The sequence below is a fragment of the Cydia fagiglandana genome, chromosome 12 (assembly GCF_963556715.1).
Source record: "Cydia fagiglandana chromosome 12, ilCydFagi1.1, whole genome shotgun sequence".
Lineage (NCBI taxonomy): Eukaryota > Metazoa > Arthropoda > Insecta > Lepidoptera > Tortricidae > Cydia > Cydia fagiglandana.
This window is the reverse complement of record NC_085943.1, coordinates 8,984,422-9,010,147: the sequence shown is the minus strand read 5'-3', so window position 1 is coordinate 9,010,147 and position 25,726 is coordinate 8,984,422. Positions and strand designations below refer to the sequence as shown.

Here is a 25,726-nt window from a genome sequence, read left to right as displayed (position 1 = left end):
TAGTACAAAAGATACTTTATTGTAATCCCTTGTACATTTTTTCCACTTAACCTAAAGGGGAGCCACTCTACTTGAGCGGGATGAATCGGGAGCTGTGGGTGGCACCAATACCGGGCCTACCGTGCTTGACAGGCTTGTATGTGACAGAGAACTCGCCCAGGTAGTGGCCGATCATCTCGGGCTTGATTTCAACCTGGAAATAAACAATTTTTTTTTAATGAAATGTTATACAAAATAGTTGAGGTTTGTGTTCATGTAAGAACTCATAAGCTTGCTGTTTGATGCTTTACCATCTTAGACCTGTTACAAAGTTTAATGGTGGAGTTAGACCAAGATGATTTTGATAGCACATGCAGAGCAAGTGTAATTTTAAATGTCGAACTTCTATGAAACTATGATGACTGTATAAAAATAACACTCATATTAACAACCTCGAAATAATTGCAATCAAAAGCTATATCACCCTAGGGAGCTATAGCTTTTTTTTCACAATGCATAACTCCCGCAGGAACAATATAGGCCTTTACCCTTCTGTACACCTGCATGATAAGATATTTTTCAAGAAAGTGTGATGAAATAATTAGAAATGTGCAGGGCAGTTTTTCATTGCACTACAGCAGCATACAACATTGGAGCAACAGAGGCAGGTTTGTCATCAGAACAAATAATAATTATATACAAACTATCACTATTGAACGACTAGTCTAATAGTGTCAGGTATTTGTATTTCATTTGATTACTAACTCACACATAAACAAAGATTAGCACATATTATTCAGTTGCAATAAAAGAAACCCTCCCGGGTTTTAGGTTTTATGGGAATAGCAGAGTAAATACTTATTGAATATATTGATTGCTACAAATCAGTCTTAATCAGGTAAGGTAATAATATCAAAAATATTAGGAACTTCTACAATTATCACAAATGGTCAGTTATCTTTGTTAATGGTAGTATGTAAACAATATTGAATATTACCTGGTTGAAGGTCTTGCCGTTGTAGATACCAACAATGGAGCCAACCATTTCTGGGACAATGATCATGTTGCGCAGATGTGTCTTGACAATCTCGGGCTTCTCATTGGGCGGTGCCTCCTTCTTGGCGCGGCGCAGCTTCTTCACCAGCGCCATCGGCTTGCGCTTCAGGCCGCGGGCGAACCGCCTGCGGGCGCGGGCGTGCATGAGCTCCATAAGTTGCTCACTGAAAAACAACAATTTTGAGGTTAGGTTAAAAAATGATTATGATCCTATTTAAAGTCTACCAAAGCCATTTTTTAAATTAGGAGCCTCTGCATTTAAAAAGTAATAGGGAATATTGTTTAAAATCACCACGTATATGACACTCATCAGCGGCGATTTTATAAATCATGTTTTGGTAGGTAGATCGGATTCCGACTACTATATATGTAATTCTATGGGTGTACTTACTTGGGCATGTCAAGAAGCTGATCGAGATCAACCCCTCGGAAGGTGAACTTCCTGAAGGTACGCTTCTTCTTAAGAGTTTCGTCGACCTGGAAAACGTAAACATTGTTGATCACTTCTGTGAAATAACCACTGATACTAATATGTTTATTGCATCTGAGAATACACTGCACTTAGAAACGCATTTGGTAACACGATTGTGTAAGTAAAAACGGATTTTAGTCTTGAATTTATAAGCTAACCTCAGCCATGTTTCCGATCTGACAGCACAGAAAACCGAAAAGAGAGAAAAGGACGTTTGACAGCTTGATCTGACAGATGACAATTTCTAGTGTTGCTATGCTATAAAATTAAAGCTGTTGTAGTTATATCAAAAAACGTTTCAAGCCATGGCGATTATTTGACATTGACACATCGATAGATATCGATGGAGGAAAGAAGAAATAAGTCTGAGAATTTTATTCTCTGACTTACTGTACCTATAATAACTTTTGAATTTTATAATTTGTCTGTATAACCCAAAGAATTACACAAAGTTAGAAAGAGACAGCGGTATATTTTGCTGCTTTATCTCATTCCATGGTGTGAGTGTGAGAGAAACATTACCAATGAAGTGAAGGGAAAAGGCACTTAATGCCGGCTACATACGTAACGATAAATCGTTGCGATAAAACTGTGCAGTCCGACTGTGCAGATAAATCGAACCGTGTGTATGACAAATCGTTGTCGATTATCGTAACGATTTGTCATACACACGGTTCGATTTATCTGCACAGTCGGACTGCACAGTTTTATCGTTACGATTTATCGTTACGTGTGTAGCCGGGGTAATACGCTATATAGATACTAACGAACTATAGTTAGGACCTCCTAACTATATATACCTATATAGGAGATATAATTTAACAGCCTCCTTTGTATTGTATCAATAGATATTTTCATAATTAAATTTCTAACCCACCTTCCTAGGATTGAAAATAATTAAGCAAAATAATACACATAAAAAAAAACTGATAAACTTTATTTATCCATCATATGAATCATATCATATAAAACACTTATAATAGTAATACTTAATCTAAATTGAGAACAGTATCATTTGTAGACCTTAATAGCCTAGATAGGCGTTTTCCTATCAACTTAGGATATGTTCTAGTTTTCAATAAAAACTCCTTTGACTGGTGAGTAACAGCTCCATTGTCCAACTGGTATTGGCACAGCTTATGTAAAGGTTGTACTAGTTGATCTCTGTATTTTGGATCCTTCTCCAATTGAGACAAAGCCTCCGCCGCTGTTTCCAGTGTACTCAAACAACCTTCAGTTGGTTGCGTTCTTATAATATAGCTACTTACAGTACTAGTAATTAATTTAACCTGCCTTATATTATGTAATATAGGGCTGGAGGCATAGATAGCCTTGGCTTGGGGCCAGGTACCGTCTAACAGGACAAGATTGTATGAATCATTATCATTAACTAAGTCAGTTATATCAATAGCAGTTTTGCTAGGATAGAGTAATATTGTATTAGGTTGAGTTAGGATGTTCTCCAAGTTGTCATGTCTTGGTTGTGGGAACTTTTTTCCTTTGAAGATAAGGCACTTGTTTTCTGCTAAGCCCAGCTGCAGCATGGGGGCAGTCCGGAGGCAGCGTTTCTCCTCGGCCGGGTGCTGCAGGAGAATGATGTTGCTGCGTGGTTGCAACCTCTCAGGGGGAAGGGCTGCACACCAACACACTACTTGTGGCCTGCTGGAAATTAAACAACACAGTTTAAGGTTAATGTGGGGATTTAAATGGGCATATTAAATTTATTCCTGGGAAGACTCTAGAGTATTTGCAAAGTTCGTTGCTCAGACAGCCAGAATGGAAGAGCTTCATTCCTTTTGCTTTACTGACATTCTGTAAGTGGAGCATGCGTACAAACGCAAGAGTTAACCCTTTATAAGGTAGAGGGAAAAAAATTCCCACCTTACTTTAAACTTTATTCCATTTATCCCTATCAGGGTTGAATTTTTAGGTATAGACTCTATAGTAGACTATAGAGACTATACTATAGTATGTAAGTAAACAAGCTACATTGAGACTCCAGTTATAAAATGTTTTGCTTACTTGCAATTTTCACACAATTCACGCATATGTGGTGGATCAGCAGGTATATTAGACAGGTCTTCCCATACATCTTCTTCTTCCATGCTTGAAGCTTTAAGACCTTTAGGTTATAATATAACCATGAACATTTGGACACTCCAAAGAAATTCACTAATAATACAGGTCGAAGAATAGTGCCAATATTTTAAAGGCTTTTAGGTGCTTCATGTTCAATAATAATCGCGGTTTTAATAAAGAGCTGAAGTAAAATTAAATGTTGGTCAAACTTTAATATGAATAGATGTTAATACCTAATCAAAAATTAACAAAAAAAATATAAAACTTCGCAAACGACACACCACAAGACCCACAAGTCTCTCAAGTTGACATTGACAGTTGTCTTGTCTGTCGTACGTCGGATCACTAAGAACTAAAAAACATATGTATGCAGTTTGCATGGCAAATCATTGCCAACCAAATAAAACAAAACGTCAGTGGTGTTTATATTGTCAAGTCCATGTCGAGTCAACTGTCAGCCATGTTAATTTGTTTGTGCGGCTCGCATATTTTGTTCATATATTTTTTTAGATTTCTATATTTTAGTCCTAATTGTTCGGTAAAGGACTGAAACGGTATAAATATAAATACATTTTGGTAAAATGCCGCCGCGCCGAGATTCGCGCACGAGTGTGGAGCGGGCTTTAACATGTCCTATATTTCAATGTTCTCCATTTCATCGATATCGATAAAAAACGCAAGCGTGTAGCAAACTACACTATTTTAGTCTGTTGTATTGTTACTATTGTTTTTTGACAGTTATTTGCCTACATGTTGGTATCGATTTGCCATACAAACTGATTCCATTCACTAGTATGGGAGTCCCGCCTCTAAACGTAATCGACATAATTGAATTCAATAGTTCACTCACTTCAAAGAGCATATAATCACTACGTTTTAAGAGTCGGCACTCTCGAACAATCCTCGAACCGAATTATGAACGTACATATCCCAACACACCAAATACAGGCTTAAAGATCTCGCATCCAGGCCATAATTGTTAAAAAAAGAAAAACCACACAATACTACCAACACAAAAAAAAACAACGCTAGGGCTCGACACTTCCAGTACCTACTGTTTATCGATATCGATAAATGTGCGATACGTGCTGCTGTATTTACCTACTGTACTACCTATTAATAAAATAAAAGAACATTATATATATATAAACAATTTTATTTTACATGATAAAAATAACATAGTTTATTATTCAAGTAGGCATATTACAATATGCTGAATTCGCGCGCATTCTTTTTTAATCTGGTCCCTTTTTATTGAAGGCACTGGATGGAGAATGATTTCCACAAATTAACTTGTTTCCATTCAGCTTTTGAATAGGTAAATAAATACGCCAAATCCTCATTTCCTTTTCCTCAGCTTTGCCCATAATCGACATCTGAAATAAAGAGATTATCGATAAAATTGGTCGTACACTATTCGTGTCATAGGTTACTTAGTTTTTTACTTAAAAATACTTTATTCACAAAATATTTTCGTTTTAATCATGGATTGTACACGACTAAAACTAATTAAATTAGTAACTGTTAACGACTCAAAGTAAAAAATGAAAATATTGCATACAAACATCAGTTTACCGACCTGTTCGGATCAAGTTGGAAATTTGGCCAAAAATGCGTCAGTAGTTAGTCTTCTTACACACCCACTACAAACTTCACATTTCCTTAAAGATTTGGCCCCCATTTAAATAACAGCTAAAGTTATTTTACCAATTACAATAAAAAATAACCACGTATTTTCACGTTCACGACAATTCAAATGACGTTTGACGTTTTACTACCAATCATACCAACCTAAAGAAAAGTAAGTATAATACGTCTATGTTAAAAGCAAGTATGGTATGTGCCACCAAAATGCAACAGCAGTCATTTTAATTCGATAAGATTATTTCTATGCCTCAATGTTGGTAACAAGGGCTTTCATAATTTATCAAAGTATGGGGTGTCGATGGGCTGACTCACTTCAGTTCAGTTAGTCCCAGTCGCCGGCCGGCTTCTTCACGTGCTTGCTGTTTGAAAGGAAATATCATGTTGCGAAATATTAGTAAAGTTGTAGCGCAAAATGCGAAATTTTCCACAGCAGCTGCACCGGCACCTCATACCAACCCCGAAATTCTCTACACCGGAGTAAGTTCAAATTGACTAATATAATTTTATTTTTATCATATGTTATGAACTCACATTCCAATAATACGAATGTTTCAAGGTTATCACGTTTTTGCCAAGCCATAATTCAATGCTTTGGGCGCTAACTGCTAATAATAAGTAATTCAAACTCATGTTTGTTTTAAACTCTTAGCACCTATCTAAAATAAATATTAACTTGTTGTCTTGTAGCTCATCTAAATGTTATAATCAGATTTATAATTGCTATGTTATCAATTACAAGTAAGCTACTTTGTAGAAATTATTATTGAAGGAATGCTTATTTGTAAATCTTGATGGTGGCTAATACTATATTTTTTTCCAATGGCATATTTTATAAGTTTTACTAAACAACTGCAACATAGTTAAATAAATTATGACTTGTTCTGGTATGCTCCTACCATACCATGCACCTAATGCCACCTATTTCTTTTCTCTCTTGTGGAAATATTCCTAAAAATATACTTTAACCCTTTATAAGGCATAAGGGTCTCAGGAATTATGCAAAATTGAACTCTATCACTTTGAAATAAAGTTCAAAATCAGGTGGGAAATATATTCCCTCTGCCTTATAAAGGCTTAACCTGTGTGATGAACCTTTAATTCTATTCACGCTCCACGATTGTTTGGCCATTTAGGGTCCTAGCTAAATTGGTTGTTCAATACTTATGCTAAAGTATTACCAATTTAGCAAGAACCCTAAATGGCATAACAATCCCGTGTAGTGACTATACATCTCAATATCATAATAGTTTAAATTTTTTTTACCATACCTACATTACTATAATAAGTTATATAATTTCAGCTCTTCATCAACAATGAGTGGGTGAAGTCATCAGAAGGGAAGACCTTCCACACGGTAAACCCGGCCACAGGCAAGGTGATTGCGGACGTCCAGCAGGCGGGCCCGGCTGATGTGGAGCAGGCAGTGCAGGCCGCCAATGAGGCTTTCAAGTGAGTCCGAGTGATAGCCACTTAGTAAAAATAAGCTAAGTAGAATAGAATAGAATAGAAAATATTTTTTTTTGAATCAACACATCTTAAAATTAATACAGACAAACATGTAAAATAGGTTAATGTAATTGGTTGTTTCAAAGAGGATACCACTCAGCATGTGTCGGAGCACTTAGTGCAATGACGCTGATTTTAAGTGGACCCTTGAACTTATCGTCGTCGTAAATTTAAGAGTTGGACTCTTGTCGGTGTAGCTCTCTCCATTTGACTCTATCCAGGGCTGCCGCTTGAACTTATAAAAATAATAAATTAAATAATACCAAAAACAAATGCATAAAGTAATAATGGCCGGTATAAAACAGAATTTTAATACTAAGTGATCCTGCCCCCAGCGATGTTAGGTTTGTATTGTAATTTTGGATGGTGTGGCTTTAAAGGTATTAGTTTGGATTGCATGAGATTGGCTCAGGACCGAGATAAGTGGCGTACTCGAAGAGAGATGATGATGATATGATGAACACATTACTTATACAAAATTTCAGGCGTATTGTATTTGTCAATTTTAATAGTTTGGCAAAGTTATTCACATGACTATTTAAATTGGTCAGTCCATCGCGTAGGTGGCCTTTCACGCGGCCCGGTTCCTGCACAAGCAACTATTTTATATGAAAAAGAACATATTTAGAAGATAAAATAAATTTAATAGGGTTGATAAATAATTCCTAATTCTTTCACAGGCTCGGATCTCCATGGCGGAGAATGGATGCCTCCCAGCGCGGGGTTCTGCTCAACAAACTCGCTAATTTGGTGGAGCGCGATGCCACTTACCTCGCTGTAAGTATATTTCTAGCAAGTTATAGGTATGGTATACCATTACTGAAACTAGGCCTGTTTCTGATCCCTTCGCATTCGTGCGTGTCTCCATAATCTAGTGTTTTATCTGTATCTAATCTATCAAAGAATGTAAGCCTGAAGCGGTATTATATTATTATTTATTATAGGGGGTCGAAGTAGGGTTGCCAACTTTTTTTTGGTGGAATATAGTATTTTCCTTCCTAGTAAAAATATAGTACTTTTTGATAAAATACTAAACATGAGTGTAATATACGTTTAATCGGAAATATAGTATTTTAGCGTACTATATATTTTTCCAAAAGTATATAGTACAGAGCCAAAATATAGTAGGTACAATACTATATAATATAGTACGGTTGGCAACCCTAGGTCGAAGATACGTAAGGTTTAGCTATCTTAAAGGTATTAACACTATTAAATAACTTTTCCTATGCAAAAACTAGTTATGAAATGTTGTTAGACTGGTCGAGTGTTCGTTTTCATAATAGCTGGCTGGGTGATTCTTAAAAAAATATAACTCAGATTTCTGATATTTCCATAATAACATAGACGTATATGGTTCGATTACCGTCGGTACCTAATTAGGTACATACAGGGTGTCCCAGAATTCGACGTCAAGCCGTAAACGGATGATAGACCAAGTCATAACAGTTATCATAAAAATACAAAAAAAATCCAACTCATGTTCTTTAAAAATTATGGTCACTTTAAAAATTCACTAAAAAATCCACACCCTGTAATTATTCAAGATCACACAATAATATAAAAAAATAGAATAAATTATGGAATTTGTAGTAACAAGAGTTAAAGAACTATTACAGGGTGTGGATTTTTTAGTGAATTTTTAAAGTGACCATAATTTTTAAAAAACATGAGTTGGATTTTTTTTTGTATTTTTATGATAACTGTTATGACTTGGTCTATCATCCGTTTACGGCTTGACGTCGATTTCTGGGACACCCTGTATGTATTGTCCAAGGGGGAGGCCTATGTTCAGCAGTGGACGTCTTATGGCTGAGATGATGATGTATGTATTGGGCGGATCTCAATACATTTTTTTCTGTTCTTTTATTGAAGCTGGGAGTGCACAGCGTCTGAAACATAAAAATAGCTATTGAGAATCACCCAGACACTCGTCGGACCGGTCTAGCCGTCTAGTCAGTACAGATTGGCAAGCATAGACTAGGAATCCTCTAGACTGAGTTTAGAGCAATTATTTCATGCAACCGATGATGCCAAAAATTCGGGGGTGCGTGGGACGAGGTGAGCGAAGTCCCGTGCCGTGATTGGTCCGTTCAAAGACACGGATGTCACACAAAGACACTTTCGACTCGAACATGGAGTAAAATTACCGTATGCGTGGCAGAGCGGGTAGCGCGACTATGCTCGGTTTAGAGGATTCCTATAGTTCGTTTTTTTTGCATTAGAAATAAGGTAAACAATCTTGATGTGTCTTTTAATTGAAAAACACATTTTAAAAATAAGTTACGGCAAATATGTAAAAATTATGAATCTAATACGATCATTTATATTCTTCTGCTTTCATAAGTAATAGTTATTGATTTTTAAAAAGCGTTTTTCAATTAAAATACATGTCTAGATCGCTTACCTTCTTACAAGTTCTTTCTAATGCTAAAAAAAACGAACTATAGTCTATGTTGGCAAGACTGAATTTTTAAAACTTATACATGAACTGCGTTTCTGGTCAATTTACATTTTCACGTTCCTGACTCTAGAAGAATTCAAATTGTCTTTATGTAAAATTCGTGAATTAGATACACAAATCATACAATAACGCCTAATTTCTTTACTGTTGTTTAGGAAAAACCTATATAATTGTTGGCGGAGTCTTTATTAGAAGACTCGAATCCATTTAAGTTGCTCTTAAAAAATACTCAACAAAGGACTCGATTCGGGATTTAAAAGACTTAGAAGTTTTTAAAGCGCCGTAAAAACGAGCAGAGTTCTTCAAATTCAGACTCAAAGGACTCGAGTTCTTAACAACACTAAATTTCTCATCCCGCAGAGTTTGGAAACGCTCGACAACGGCAAACCGTACCAAATGAGCTACTTGCACGATGTGGTGTCGGTGGTGAAGAACCTGCGATACTACGCCGGCTGGGCCGACAAAAACCACGGGTACACTCTGCCCGCCGATGGAAACTACTTCGCGTACACCCGTCCCGAACCTGTCGGTGAGTGCGAGCTATCAGTTAGTTTAGTCACAGAATAAGTAATAGGATTATCATACAGAACGGCCACGCACCGTCCCGCCCCGATTCGCATTACCTCGCCCCGCGACTGGCCGCGACATGAATCTGACGGACTTCTGGCTTCTGGCGTCCTCTCAGTGAAGCGACTTATTACGCGTGCACAGTCGTGCACGCGTAATAATTTTTGCGCCCGCTCTGTGGTTTAGTTTTGCAGATTGACGACAGCTTAAAGGGGCCCACAGATTACCAGTTCAGTTCAGTTTTAGGTATATGGATTCAGAAGGTAAACTTTTATAGGAATCGTAGATAGTGTATCAACCTTTTTTTGTTTGGCGAACACATAATGTGACTGATTATGTAATGTGATGTATGTTTATCCAACTGAAGAGATAACAAACATATCTTTAGCTGTATGCGATATTGTATCAGCATGAGTTTGCAATAATATAGATAACAATTTATATTAACTGTTATGCAATCTCCAGCGATAGGTCAGCAAAGATCTGCCACGCTAATGCAGCATGAAAATATAGGAAATTGATAACTTTTGCCTATTTTTACGAAATGCACTTTCGCACAGAGGCGGAGGACGCTCGTACGCAATTTTTTAGGGTTCCGTACCCAAAAGGTAAAACGGGACCCTATTACTAAGACTTCGCTGTCCGTCCGTCCGTCCGTCTGTCTGTCACCAGGCTGTATCTCACGAACCGTGATAGACAGTTGAAATTTTCACAGATGATGTATTTCTGTTGCCGCTATAACAACAAATACTAAAAACAGAATAAAATTAAGATTTAAATGGGGCTCCCATACAACAAACGTGATTTTTGACCAAAGTTAAGCAACGTAGGGCGTGGTCAGTACTTGGATGGGTGACTGTTTTTTTTTATGCATTTTTTTTTCATTATGGTACGGAACCCTTCGTGCGCGAGTCCGACTCGCACTTGCCCGGTTTTTTAATGATAGAATCGTTTACTGTGGTCTATTTTTAACTAACTATTAACATCCAGTCTGATCTGGAATCTGCGATATATGGATAAACGAAATTGTTATTCCGTTGGCAAAAGGTCAAAGCAGTTATCTAAAAATAAAGATTACGTAATGAATAGGTATATGGCATTTTAATTACTTGTACCTATTTGCATCACACCATCATACTATCCTATAGTCAAAAGGTTTTTTAGTTGAAAATTATGTAATACGTGAATTTTTATTCTAGTTGTTAATTTTACTTTTAAGGTTATAAATGATATCCATTGAGCAGGATATACTTACTTATGCATTAATGTATAATATTATGATGTCTGCAATAGATTTAACGATTATTGCTTTTCAAGTTTTCATATTATATATGCCGGTAAGTCACGCGATTCGTGTACATGTAACTTATTTATTGGCGATTTTTATGTTTGTGTACCCAATTATTTAACAATACATACCAGTACACTATCACACACACACACACACACACACACACACACACACACACACAGGCACACACACACACTCACACACACAGACACACACACACAACACTACAGCACTATAGTTGAATACAAATCTAAGAACTAATTATCATTAGGTAGTATTTGTCATAGTTGCTATACATATAGATGTAGCGACATTTAATAAAAAATTTCTAGTAATAACATTTTGCACGCAATGTCGCCGCATTCATTTCTGGGGCCAAATTCGACACGTACAACTGTCAGATTTCGCATCCACGTCAAATCAACAGTTGATTTTATCGCATACTGAGTTATGATTCCATCAACGGTGGATAATATAATATCATTTGGTACAACCAAAACTCCACTCTAAACTAAGGGTGGTTCGGTTTGGTTTGCTTGTCACCCTAACTGTGGATTGTTAATGTCAAATTTTGACATTGTACGTATTCGAGAACTTATGATTTTTCCCACATCAACGGGAGATCAACATGATACGTCAAAAGTCGCTTGTCGAATAGGGGTCCATGGTTCCTTCTTACTAGTCTAGATCTAGTTCTCTTTAGCAATCTTTAGTAAACACTACTAGGTACTGGTATAGGTCTCGGGACGTCGCGGATAGAATGTCGCAACCGATTCCATGACGCTCCCCTAGCGGCAATATGGATGACGGGATGATAGTGGGTATTCTCCTCCCCTCCCGCTGGCTAGCAGAGGAAGCATAGACTAGGAATCCTCTAGACCGAGTTTAGAGCAATTATTTCATGCAACCGATGATGCCAAAAATGCGCGGTGCGCGGGACGCGGTGAGCGAAATCCCGTGCCGTGATTGGTCCGTTCAAAGACACGGACGACACACAAAGACACTTTCGACTCGAACATGGAGTAAAATTACCGTATGCGTGGCAGAGGGGGTAGCGCGACTATGCTAGGCTAGACTAGGCTAAGTCTGGAGGATGTTTTGTCTGTGAGAGCAAGTTACTTACGGGAGGAGCGAGTCCCACATACCACCCCTCAATGCGCTTCCCCAGCCAGGGGGCGGGGGTGAGATGCGTAAATGCATTGAATTGAACTCTGCCTCAAAATAAGATACCTACTTTTATAGGTGCTAGTAAAACCAAAGCATTACTTATGAAGTATCTTAACTATCTTTGTTGTCTTGTCTTGACATTGAATAATTTTGAATAATTTCGCAAAATGATAAGTTTAACTATGATCATCAGGAGTATGCGGCCAGATCATCCCGTGGAACTTCCCCGCTCTGATGGCGGCGTGGAAGCTCGGGCCCGCGCTGGCGGCCGGCTGCTCGCTCGTGCTCAAGCCCGCCGAGCAAACCCCGCTGACTGCGCTATACCTCGCACAACTCGTCAAGGTACTTTTTAATAACAAAACTTCCGTGAGACACAGACATATTAAATATATTAACTGTCGGTGGACAGTGTGGACGAACCATTAGCGAATGACGTAGTGAGTGTGGTGTGCAATTATTTAACAATAATGCCCTAAATGAGGGTAGTTTCTCGCCCCCCCTGCCGCCACCGGCGCCTGCGCCGAGTCATCGGGCGCGGAGAGCTGCGTCTCGCAGTCTGCGCCGGTCCGTCACCGTAAACGCAGGCTCCTGATGACACTCCTCGGTACGGAGTGAAACATGTCGAGCGTTTTTCGACTTAAAATTCGTCAAGGTACTGTCGTGATCCCACTCTGTTGTGGAGGCTCCGCCCCACGCTGGCGCCCGGTAGAGTGCCGCGTAATCCTACTTCTGACGTAGTAGCCGGACTTAATTGCTGCTCGCTCGTTCTCAGCGAGATGGCCAAACCCCGCTGACAAAGACGGCGCTATTTATATTGATTTAAACTAACACGATTTTCACTCATACTTTTTTAAATAACACGGGACTTAATCGCGTAAAACTTACGTTTATTTATGGCCTGACTGTTAGAACGTGACGTTACGTTGGTGGTCACAGGTTTTACGCGATTAAGGGCCACCCCACATCTAGCGTCTTTCGAGCGTCGGCGTCTACAACTCTATGGCCGCTGCTAGACGCAAGCAGCGACGTCATTTTCCATAGCGCTGACCAGACGCCGACGCTCGAAAGACGCTAGATGTGGGGTGGCCCTAAGTCCCGTGTTACTTATAAAAGTACGGCACTATTTCCCCGAAATAGGTAAGGCACCTATTGTCACTATTATCCCACTTCTGATATGCTCGAAAGGCTACTTGCTACTTGTTCTTACAATACTTTGTCACAATTTAGTTGACAATTTGAATGCATGAATTATCAATTGTTATGCAGGAAGCCGGATTCCCCGCTGGCGTGGTGAACGTACTGCCAGGCTTTGGGGACGTCGGTGCCGCTATCGTCGCGCACCCAAAGATCGACAAAATAGCCTTCACCGGTAAGCCAATGTTTTACATAATTTTTCTAACAACCAAAGAGTTCATTTGTCATAGAATAATAATGAGATATGGACCCACGATTTTTGACCATCACCACAGAATAAATAATAGTACTAGGTACAGAAGACTCACTCTCTAACAAAACGCGTCTGTCACGATCAGCACAGATATGGCCGCTAGGTGGCGACAGCGCCACGCGCGGCTTATGGCAAACCCCAAAATTGGGGTTGAACGGATGTACTTTTAGCTACCTGTAGCAAAGCGACGAAATCGCGGAGTGAGACACGCCTGCCATCACACACATATGAAGGGTTAATGCAATTTTATGTGTCCCTAATAATATTTCGAAATACTTTCAGGATCAACGGAGGTAGGCAAACTGATCCAGCGCGGCGCGGCGGATTCCATGAAGCGAATCACCCTGGAGTTGGGCGGCAAGTCTCCTAACATCATCTTCGCGGACGCGGACGTTAACGCCGCCGTGGAGACGGCGCACTACGGGCTCTTCTACAACATGGGCCAGTGCTGCACCGCCGGTAAGGGTTTCATCATAAGTATTTCAGCTGAGACGTCTATTAGATATTAGCTTCTATTAGCTTTCTTGCAAACATTTCAAAAACACTCCCACACTGCAAATTGGTGGCGACTTGGCGGCGCACACCACACCCTCCCGTTTTCTCGGCATTGAAATATACGGAGCTCATGAAAATCAAAACCGATTTCTCTTACTTTTAACGGTCTCCTTTTTACAAGCTTTTATTTAGTTTCACCTGACCGTTGTCTGTCTGTAATCAAATCTTGCAAGTTAAATTTGATCCACTTCCCGTTTTCCAATTGAGCTGAAATTTTGCATGCATGTATAAATCGGATGACAATGCAATATTATGGTACCATCGAGCTGATCTGATGATGGAGACAGGAGGTGGCCATAGGAACTCTGTGATGAAACAACGTAACCTAATTGTGTTAGGGGTTTTTAGAATTGTCTCGATGAGTATTAGTTGTCTGTCGTAAGAAAAGTACAGTCAGCGATAAAACCTTGTACCAAAAATGATTTTTTTGCCAAAAACTTACATATTTAAATTGTATCAAAATAGACACGCTGGTGGGAATTGAGTTCTATGGAATCGCAATTGAGGCTTAAATGGTAATATCATTCCTATATTGTAAATGAGCGTACTTTCAATTAAGAATAAGAATAATTTATTGAGAATAACCTTATTTCTAATGTTACATTGAACGTGAACTTTTACTTTTTACGTACAATTGATGTTCTAATTTCTAGGATCCCGTACCTTCGTGCAAGACAAGATCTACGACCAGTTCGTGGAGCTGGCGGCGAAGCGCGCCGAACAGCGCAAGGTTGGGGACCCCTTCCACCACGAGACCGACCACGGACCGCAGGTACACACTTATTTGATTGATATTGAACTCTATTGTCTAGTAATAAGGGTGATGTCCGGTAAGCAAGCGCTGGTGGCCTAGCGGTGAGAGCGTGCGACTTGCAATCTGGAGGTCGCGGGTTCAAACCCCGGCTCGTACCAATGAGTTTTTCGGAACTTATGTACGAAATATCATTTGATATTTACCAGTCGCTTTTCGGTGAGGTAAACATCGTGAGGAAACCGGACTAATCCCAATAAGGCCTAGTTTACCCTCTGGGTTGGAAGGTCAGATGGCAGTCGTTTTCGTAAAAACTAGTGCCTACGTCAAATCATGGGATTAGTTGTCGAGCGGACCCCAGGCTCTCATGAGCCGTGGCGAAATGCCGGGATAACGCGAGGAAGAAGAAGAGTGCTGATGTCCGGTAACTAGAGCTATCAAAATACTAAAGGCTGATTTAGACGGCGCGCGAACTCGTATGCGATTTTAGTTACATTGAGGACTATTGGTTACAACCAATTCAGCCGATCAATCAAATTGTAATGAAACTCGCTTGCGAGTTCTCGCACCGTCTAAATCAGCCTTCATTGATCAAGTCAAGACTTCCAATATTATATACGATTATCGAAAAAGATAACTAACGTCGCTAAACTCACTAACATTGTCTTTCGAGCCTATATGGTTTACATTTATCATCGTAGACTAGTATATAAAAATGCTTCCAGTAATGTTTATACAATTTGTAACGTAGACATTTTCTTAGATTTTAAATTAATATTTTTGGGTTGAATTCCTTTTCTTATTTCAACGTTTTTAACAATATCCCAAACTAACTCGAAAACCCACTATTTATATTATAGCGACTGACAGTGAATTTATAAAATTCATATTTTAATACAGTTTAAAAACTAAGCCACTCTAGTCACAATTAGCTTTCAAGCGTCCTTAACTTTGGGAATATAAGAAACAACTTGTTTCTCAATATCTACATTAAATTAGATGTATTAAACGACTATTTTTGTTGTAAGATCGACGGCGAGCAACAGAACAAGATCCTGGGCCTTATCGAGAAGGGCAAGCAGCAGGGAGCCAAGCTGGAGACTGGGGGTACTCGTGCCGGCGACGTTGGGTACTTCGTGCAGCCCACCGTGTTCAGCAACGTGCAAGACCACATGGACATCGCTAAGATTGAGGTATGACTGACCACATCATCGAGACGGGCAAGCGGCATGAGCCAAGCTAGAGACCGGCGGTTCCCGTGCCGGCGACGTTGGGTACTTCGTGCAGCCCACCGTCTTCAGTAATGTGCAGGACCACATGGATATCGCTAAGATTGAGGTATGACTGACCACATCATCGAGACGGGCAAGCAGCATGAGCCAAGCTAGAGACCGGCGGTTCCCGTGCCGGCGACGTTGGGTACTTCGTGCAGCCCACCGTCTTCAGCAACGTGCAAGACCACATGGACATTGCCAAGATTGAGGTATGACTGACCACATCATCGAGACGGGCAAGCGGCAGGGAGCCAAGCTAGAGACCGGCGGTTCCCGTGCCGGCGACGTTGGGTACTTCGTGCAGCCCACCTTGTTCAGTAATGAATGAATGAATGAAAACATTTATTTTCAGGCAACTATTGGCCCATAGATAAATACCTTAAAACTAGCATACATATTAATACAAAATATATCTTAAAACTAAAAACACAATTATGGCTGCGATGCAGTTCGCAACCCCGCAGTGTCAGGGAGCCGGCCGCGGAACCGACGGAACTTGACACCCTTCGGCCAAAACTCCTCCTTGGTGGTTGGTTGAGTAATGTGCAGGACCACATGGACATCGCTAAGATTGAGGTATAACTGACCACATCATCGAGACGGGCAAGCAGCAGGAGCCAAGCTAGAGACCAGCGGTTCCCGTGCCGGCGACGTTGGGTACTTTGTGCAACCCACCGTGTTCAGTAATGTGCAGGACCACATGGACATCGCTAAGATTGAGGTATGACTGACCACATCATCGAGACGGGCAAGCAGCAGGGAGCCAAGCTAGAGACCGGCGGTTCCCGTGCCGGCGACGTTGGGTACTTCGTGCAGCCCACCGTGTTCAGCAACGTGCACGACCACATGGATATCGCTAAGATTGAGGTATGACTGACCACATCATCGAGACGGGCAAGCAGCAGGGAGCCAAGCTAGAGACCGGCGGTTCCCGTGCCGGCGACGTTGGGTACTTCGTGCAGCCCACCGTCTTCAGTAATGTGCAGGACCACATGGACATCGCTAAGATTGAGGTATGACTGACCACATCATCGAGACGGGCAAGCAGCAGGGAGCCAAGCTAGAGACCGGCGGTTCCCGTGCCGGCGACGTTGGGTACTTCGTGCAGCCCACCGTGTTCAGCAACGTGCAAGACCACATGGATATCGCTAAGATTGAGGTATGACTGACCACATCATCGAGACGGGCAAGCAGCATGAGCCAAGCTAGAAACCGGCGGTTCCCGTGCCGGTGACGTTGGGTACTTCGTGCCGCCCACCGTGTTCAGTAATGTGCAGGACCACATGGACATCGCTAAGATTGAGGTATGACTGACCACATCATCGAGACGGGCAAGCAGCATGAGCCGAGCTAGAGACCGGCGGTTCCCGTGCCGGCGACGTTGGGTACTTCGTGCCGCCCACCGTGTTCAGTAATGTGCAGGACCACATGGACATCGCTAAGATTGAGGTATGACTGACCACATCATCGAGACGGGCAAGCAGCATGAGCCGAGCTAGAGACCGGCGGTTCCCGTGCCGGCGACGTTGGGTACTTCGTGCAGCCCACCGTGTTCAGTAATGTGCAGGACCACATGGACATCGCTAAGATTGAGGTATGACTGACCACATCATCGAGACGGGCAAGCAGCAGGAGCCAAGCTAGAGACCGGCGGGTCCCGTGCCGGCGACGTTGGGTACTTCGTGCAGCCCACCGTCTTCAGTAATGTGCAGGACCACATGGACATCGCCAAGATTGAGGTATGACTGACCACATCATCGAGACGGGCAAGCGGCAGGGAGCCAAGCTAGAGACCGGCGGTTTCCGTGCCGGCAACGTTGAGTACTTCGTGCAGCCCACCGTGTTCAGTAATGTGCAGGACCACATGGACATCGCTAAGACTGAGGTATATGACCCATAAGACACCTAAGTCGCAATTCAAATCCAGCCTATAGCAGTCTCCTACTAGCCATGATCAGAGAGTGTAAATAAGTTAGACAAAGTAATCGCCGAAAGTCTGAACAGGCTGCAATCAGCGTGTAATATATGCATCTCTTTGCAACAGCTGTCTGTGTTATGGCGCGAGTTTTCCACGGTAAATCCGAAAACCGCGCGAGATAGACATTTTAAATACGCCGAACTTGACAGCGGCGTAACTGAATAAAACGAGTTCATTTGTTAAAAAAAAATCAATACAAACTGACCTATTAATTACTGCGGAGTGTATTTTTTACCGTTTTAACATTATATTTATAGATCTTCGGGCCCGTCCAGCAAGTGCTGCGCTTCTCTGACGTGGACGAGGTGATCGAGCGCGCCAACAACACGGAGTACGGTCTCGCCGCCGCCGTCTACACCAAGGACATCGACCGCGCCAACTACGTTGTACAGGTAGCTATACTAACAATTATGCTGTAACCTTTATATATAGTCCGAGCCAGAGTATTCGTTACGTATGCGATCTAGTCGCGTAACGCCACACCTTCATCGGACAGGCCAGATCTCGCTATACTCTATGCAATATTATTTGCGTTATTTGACATCTGTCACTCACAACAGCAATACAACGTAAAATGTCTTGCACATCGAAATCACAAAGGAAAACAAATACACTGCGAACGTTTACGTTCTACGTCTTTTTTTTTTAATTTTAGGGTTGGCCGGACACCACCGTTATGAATCGGTAGTAGTCTAAGTAAATCGATATGAATTTTTCATTTTTCTTTTAATAAAAGTAAGGAAAAGGTGGATAATTAACTGTAAATATGGATATATTTATCGTCACCTAACAGACAACAAATTTGACACAGAAATAACATAAATAAACTTTAAAATAGATCCCCAGTTAGTTTAGATTTTGACGATGGGTGCGACCTACTCGGTCGGTGTATTAAATGCATTTACCTTGCGGGAAAACCATATAATTCTAGCTTTATTTAAATCTCAAATAAAAATTCATTATACGTCACAATTCGATACCTCAGTCTACGTGCCATCCAATCGTAATCGCTTGCTGTGACAATCGATTTGGGTTAGTTACATCTCTATATACGTCAGTCACAATCTGTCAAATAACGCAAATAATATTGCATACAGTATAATAGTATTGGATTGATATTAATAAAAATCTATCTATCTAATAAGATAAGGCGGTTCGAGGTGGATGCATTAAATTTGAGATTCTTTATGTAATCGTGATTCTAGCATAGCTCTTTTTCAGTCCGTACTAAATGAGGTATTCGTTTTGTTTTGTTTGGTACTTCATTTTAAGACGAGCCCCTTTATTGGATTCCAATTTGGAACATACCAATGTGGTCAACAATTCGTGATAGGTATGCCTGCAGTAGCATTTCCACCGAACGGACGGAGACGGCGCGTATTTCACATTTGCCGCAAGCCGGTCAACTCCGGACGGACTCCATCGCTTCTGCCATACATAATGGATAGGCAGATTGAAAATGCTCTCCAACGCGGCTCGACTCCAGCCGGTCGGTGGGAATCGTACAAAAAGGGTTTAAAACGAGTGCAGTAAGTTTCCATCTTTCGCCCCTTATGAGACATTTAGCCCTTAAAGATACAATGTATTGTTCGCAGGGCCTCCGCGCCGGTACGGTCTGGGTGAACGACTACAACGTGTTCTGCAACCAGGTGCCGTTCGGCGGCTTCAAGCAGTCCGGCCTCGGCCGCGAGAACGGCCCCTACGGCATCCGCAACTACGTAGAGAACAAGTCCGTCGTTGTCAAACTCACCGCTAAGAACTCATAGACTGCCTATAAACGTAAAGAATAACCCCCTTATTCATAAAACTTTACGGGTCTGATTTAGTTAACCCGTCGAGCGCCGACCATTTGTTGCAAAGCAATTTGACCCATATTGATTTGTAGCAACATACGTCTAATACTGAGTCACTATAACCCAAATTGAGTTAGCATCACACGTGTCTTAGTAGGGCGCTCCACGGGTTAAATTATGTTTTATTCCTATCTAACAAATATGTACATAAGTGAAAATAACAGATAAATACAAACGATTATTACACAATGGGGTTGGCAACTGTCAAATGTTTGCATAGATGGCGCCGTCATTGCTTCCCCTTTTTTTAAAGGACTGGCATCCAGGGCGTAAAATTCCATTAAAAAACAGAAAATTTACACAATTCTAGGGATTGACAGGGCAAGCTATGCTGGCGCCATCTGCTAAATACTTCGACCGGCCAACCCCATTGAGGTTTGTAGCGCGTTTATGAATAAGGGGGTAAGGCTACAAGTTAGCATGAAGTCTTAAGGAATTACAGTGCTTGTATATCTTGCCTGGTGCAAATGCAAGTCGAATATTCTGCTTTCCTGCGCGAATTGTAGTTCTAAACATAGGTTTGTAGGTGTGTGTGTAAATAACAGATCATTGCCAAATAGCACAAGCTTAAGTTTATGGAACACCGTTTTAGGATAATATTATGCTGTTTGTTTAAATATTCTTTGGCACAATATTGTAATCTACTTCTTTATGTGATAAAAATCTCTTGTCTTCCGTATCTTAGTTATTATGAGGCTGATACAATGCATTTGCGTAAAAGGTGCCATTTCCGTTTATCATAATTATGTATAATTATACTGTTGACACCTTCACTGCGCCAATTATTGTAACTTGTAATTAAGCATTTCGACCACATACCGCAGTGAACGTGTGAAGTGATCACTTCCTTGCAATATATTAAGTATATGATGTACGTATGTATGTTCAAGTTTATTTTAATAAATATAAACTTAAAGAGTTCTTTGACTACCGTCTAACCCAGCATTTCCCAAACTATGGCTCACCCATTGGTGGGCCGCGATCGAATATTAAGTAGGTCCAGAAACTAATAGGGAAAGCGTTGCCAATAAAATTGTATGCCCCCTTTTTAAAACGGCCAAGAGATGGGTCCCGAATTTGGCAGTATTTGTTAGGCTCAGTCAACTTTAGGAACCACTGGTGTAACCCAAGAAAAGTTGTGTCAGGTGTCTGATTAAGAAATATTAAATAAAAAACGTGCCATAAAATCTCACGTTTTTATTGTTTTAACAATTTAATTTATTTATATAAAATAGAAACTTTTAAAACTATCCTAAACTTTTGTAAATCAACCTATTATAAAAACTATGATAAAACTTCTTAGTAATGTAACAATATAGAATAAGTAAGAGAAGATATAAAACCTTTGGCCCTCTCAGATTTCTTTAGAAACCGATAGATTCATAAGATGCAGTATCTAAAATGAGTGAGAAACAATTAAAAGAGAAGTAAAACAGAACGAAATCTAAATAAATTTACCTTCAAAAGGTTAACTTTAGACTAATCTAAAAATCACAACAGTGGAATGTATCGTGCCACTTAATCTAATAATCACATAGCCTTGCATTACAAAACTATTCAAATAAACTTATACTATAAAATGCTAACGAAATTGAAGATGCAAAAAAGATAAACCGGTATCTTTTAAAAACTTAGTGCTCGAATATAAAACTATGACTAATACTCGCGTCACAGTCGTGTAGGCAATTGCGAGGGACGCATTCAGAAAGCACGAGATGGATATGTCGTAAGAGTCGGATTTCATAAAACGGCGGGCCAAAAGCCACAACATAATGTATGGCCCGGTCAGATCAGTTAATAATCTGCGATTCGAAAAATATCTAAACGCTCGACCATTATAAGAATGGCTGAAAGTGTAAATGAACGAATGAAAGTTGACGTTTAAGCGTTTTGGTAGTTGTCTGCCCTAGTTTTATGAAATGACAAATTTTACGACCTGGCTACAACAGATTAAATAATTTTGGCGGTAGACTGCGACCCTTACCATCACCAGACGACGCATAAACTAATGTTAGACCATAAAAAAGTCTGCAGCGATTTTGATAGCCCACGCAGTGCAAGTGTCATTTTAAACGTCAAACTTCTATGAAATTATGACTTATAAATAACACTTACACTGCGTGGGCTATCAAATCCGCTGCAGACTTTTATTGGTGCGACTATATAAACTTAGTTTCATGCGAATCCGCTATTCGATCAATCTGGTCATTACAAAACAAAAATAATTTTATCAATGATTATTGATTCAAAATATTGCATTCGTTACGAATAAACTGAGAAACTTACCGAAACAAATATTATTCATTCCATGTTTCAAACACGTACCTTCAGTGAAAATATTTGCGCTAACATCATAACGGAAACAGAAATTATAATTGATAGCAAACCAACAATTAGTAATTAGGATATAATTAGTGTTAATAAATATTATTATGCTATGATTAACGTTATTTGCACTCATAAATAAAGTTTAAATAAAATAATGATTTGTACCACGTTAGATAAATACTGTTCCATTGTACTTTTGGTAAATGAGTTCTATTAGATTATAAACTGTGAATGCGAATGAATGCTATTCAAATCAGTCTGCTGCATCGGAAGTAAGACATTTATACATAGAGAACGTTCAAGGCGTAGATATAGCTATTTAGTCAGTAAACAAAAAAAAAATCAAGAACGGATTGCGAATCAACGCTTTTGTCAGTTTATCAGTCTAATTTTAACGTTCTCGAGATTCAAATAAGTCTAGAATCTACAGTACCATGAATAAAGACAGTACCCGAATCTGGAAACAGGCAAAAATAGTTCAGGGCGCACCTTTAAGTGTATATTTAGGCGTCCGTCCCGGGGTCTGGCGAAGACTCCTTATCCGTGGTGTCTTCGTTCATCGCAGAAAGATTTTCTTCAGATATCTTCGCCAAACAACCGCACGTCAGGGACGAAAGGGTGCTAATATTGCTATTGGCCAAGTCCTCCTCGATTTTTCGCTCGATAAACTCAAAGTCGTCATTCTCCGCTTGACACTTCAAGCACTCCTCAGATGAGGAGTCTTGGTAAGCTAACACGTTTTCTATGTTGAGTTCTACGGCGTCGTCTTTAACAGATAGCGAAGGGGTGCTGTTGCTCAAGTACTTTTTCTCATCCTTTAAGTGTTTGATAAATACCTCGGACTTTGGGCGGGCTATTTTATTGGCTGCTTCGCGGCGTTTCTTGCGCGACACTACTGGGCTGACGGTGCTACGTTTCTCGCTGGGGAAGATGCGTTGAATTCTCTCCTCGACTAGGGATATGCTCCGTTTGAAAACGACGGTGTCCTGTGGTATATCTTGCACGCCGTCGATAGCGTCTCTTGATTCGGTGTCGGAGTGGTCACACCTGAATGGGGAAAAGATTCATTTGTTATTGGTTTGTTTTGTTATATTATATAGTTGGGCAGATAGTGGAGGCAGATTTCCGTGCGCTCGGCGTCGGCGAAAGCTGGCGGGATACCGCTCTGGACCCGATCAAAGTGACGTGCTCTTGTGTTGGAGGCCAAGAGTGATTGTGGGTCATCGCGTCAACGAACCAAGTTATATTTTCTTTACTACCTTTAGTAGGTAGTTTAGTCACACTAAACTTTTCTTCTTTGAAAACAATTACATTTCGTCGTTGTGCTTACCAAATCTTACTTGTGCGAAATCTTAATCAAATGAATTAATACCTTATGTATTTTGTTGCTAGGTAACAATTTGTCAATCAAAAATCGAACACAGCGCTTTGAAAAGCGCAACGACGATTTGTAAATTTTATTTACTATGAAAAACAGGGAAGAAGTTATCTAAAAAGCTCCACCCGTCGCGAGTAGCCTTCGCCTTAGATTAGAACATTCATGAAAAATTACCTATCCCTTCAGTTGGATATAACTACATCATTTTAAGTTGTTGAAATTCGAACTTTATGCCAATTAAGTAAACTTCAATTCAAGGGCCCAACGTTTTCTGTTCTCTTTCACGACGCAGCAGCTAGTATCATTTCTCTCTCCTCGCTCTTTTAAAATGCCGTTTGTCAAAAAAGGACAACCATACTGTTGACAAGGTGGACTTCAAATCAAGTGTTGCCTTTCTTGATGCGCCCAGGCTGTGTATGTGTGCGTAAAAGCGTATATGTGTGCTCTTTTAGGGATGTGAAAAGTCGATATTAATCATGTTATATATCGATAAACGCTACACAGCGGAACGAAATAGCGATTAATTGAAGCTTCAATATCTTCGTTAAACATAAACATAATTGAAATGCTAATGGATAATGAATATATTATAATATAATAATATAATTCAATTATTGCGGAACACCTATTTTAGGAGGTATTTATGTATTTTAATTAAATATCTGAACTTTCCCTTGGTTCCCTGCTGGGGCGTGACTATAAAATTGTGATCTGATAACCACAATAAAGAATAAAAGCGTTTTTGGTCATTTTAGGTATCGTTAAGCCTTTGAAGTAAAATTAAAATTGCAAGAAATGTCGATAGTTTATCGATATGACTTTATCGACATGGCTACAGCAACGTGGGCCTCATTGTTAATCGTACACTAAACAAAAGTGGCAACAGTGACAGCTCGCTGAGACACCGTCTTTATATATTATTAAGTCTATGCTTCAATTTCGCAGCGGGAGTTTGCCAGACGAAAGTAGGCGCGGCCCACTCCGCGATTTCATCGCTTTGCAACAGGTAGCTAAAAGTACATCCGTTCCACACCAATTTTGGTGGCTAGTTATAAGCCGCGCGTGGCGCTGTCGCCACCTAGCAGCCATATCTGTCCTGATCGTAACAGACGCGTTTTGTTAGAGAGTGAGTCTGTACCTAGTACTATTATTTATTCTGTGACGGAGGGTACCTGAAGTAGATGGTGTCGCAGCCGTTCTCCTGCTTGACCTTGATGAGGCAGCAGTCGTCGGCCTTCTCGCACAGGATCTCGTGCAGCGAGCCGTGGAGCGGGATGAGCCGCATCTTGGCGAAGTTGTCGCCCATCTGCGTCGACAGCTCGTCGTCTATGTACAGGTCCTCCGTGCTGCGGGCTTCCTGTAGATGGATGACGGGAATTATCAATTAAAAAGATTTTAATTTTTCTAATTATATTATTTTTCAGAGCCCACTGTGTCTCACTGCTTGGCAAAGGCCTCCCCCCTCTTCCTCCACTCGTGTCTGTTTAGTGCTATATCTATAGCCAGCCTCTCAAGAAGGAGTCAGAGTTACCCCGCCATCGCCGACGAGGCCTGCCGGCTCCCCGGTGGTTAACTTGGCTTGGCTCTGTGGTTGACATGTGTCGTTAATTTTTAGGGTTCCGTACCCAAAGGGTAAAACGGGACCCTATTACTAAGACTTCGCTGTCCGTCCGTCCGTCTGTCTGTCACCAGGCTGTATGTCACGAACCGTGATAGCTACACAGTTGAAATTTTCACAGATGATGTATTTCTGTTGCCGCTATAACAACAAATACTAAAAACAGAATAAAATAAAGATTTAAATGGGGCTCCCATACAACAAACGTGATTTTTGACCAAAGTTAAGCAACGTCGGGAGTGGTCAGTACTTGGATGGGTGACCGTTTTTTTTTTGTTTTTTTTTGCATTATGGTACGGAACCCTTCGTGCGCGAG

At 40.5% G+C, this 25,726-nt stretch overlaps 4 protein-coding genes across 4 annotated transcripts in view; 1 reads left to right on the top strand and 3 right to left on the bottom strand.

Annotated features, from left to right (window-relative positions):
• LOC134669533 (small ribosomal subunit protein uS19) lies at positions 1-1,814 on the bottom strand. Its single transcript, XM_063527135.1, has 4 exons — positions 1,666-1,814; positions 1,427-1,512; positions 977-1,199; positions 1-193 (listed from the first exon to the last, which is right to left on the bottom strand). Exons 1-4 carry the CDS (start codon positions 1,672-1,674, stop codon positions 68-70), a joined length of 444 nt encoding a protein of 147 aa, XP_063383205.1. The 5' UTR covers positions 1,675-1,814; the 3' UTR covers positions 1-67.
• Positions 1,815-2,428: 614 nt separating this feature from the next.
• Positions 2,429-3,873, bottom strand: LOC134669228 (tRNA-uridine aminocarboxypropyltransferase 2). Its single transcript, XM_063526741.1, has 2 exons — positions 3,530-3,873; positions 2,429-3,169 (listed from the first exon to the last, which is right to left on the bottom strand). The coding sequence occupies exons 1-2, from the start codon at positions 3,610-3,612 to the stop codon at positions 2,497-2,499; spliced, it is 756 nt and encodes a 251-aa protein (XP_063382811.1). The 5' UTR covers positions 3,613-3,873; the 3' UTR covers positions 2,429-2,496.
• Positions 3,874-5,565: 1,692 nt separating this feature from the next.
• LOC134669564 (aldehyde dehydrogenase, mitochondrial) lies at positions 5,566-21,002 on the top strand. Its single transcript, XM_063527213.1, has 11 exons — positions 5,566-5,710; positions 6,534-6,682; positions 7,420-7,516; positions 9,564-9,732; positions 12,422-12,570; positions 13,495-13,597; positions 13,958-14,134; positions 14,884-15,002; positions 16,010-16,174; positions 18,491-18,625; positions 19,829-21,002. Exons 1-11 carry the CDS (start codon positions 5,612-5,614, stop codon positions 19,997-19,999), a joined length of 1,533 nt encoding a protein of 510 aa, XP_063383283.1. The 5' UTR covers positions 5,566-5,611; the 3' UTR covers positions 20,000-21,002.
• A 261-nt stretch (positions 21,003-21,263) lies between these two features.
• The window catches only part of LOC134669549 (uncharacterized), a 45,141-nt gene continuing 40,678 nt past the window's right edge, over positions 21,264-25,726 (bottom strand). Inside the window, exons 14-15 of the mRNA XM_063527155.1 lie at positions 24,965-25,149; positions 21,264-23,461 (exon numbers count right to left, since the gene is read on the bottom strand). Of these exons, the coding sequence (XP_063383225.1) occupies positions 22,918-23,461; positions 24,965-25,149 (729 nt within the window). The 3' untranslated portion in view covers positions 21,264-22,917. The remainder of the gene's footprint in view (positions 23,462-24,964; positions 25,150-25,726) is intronic.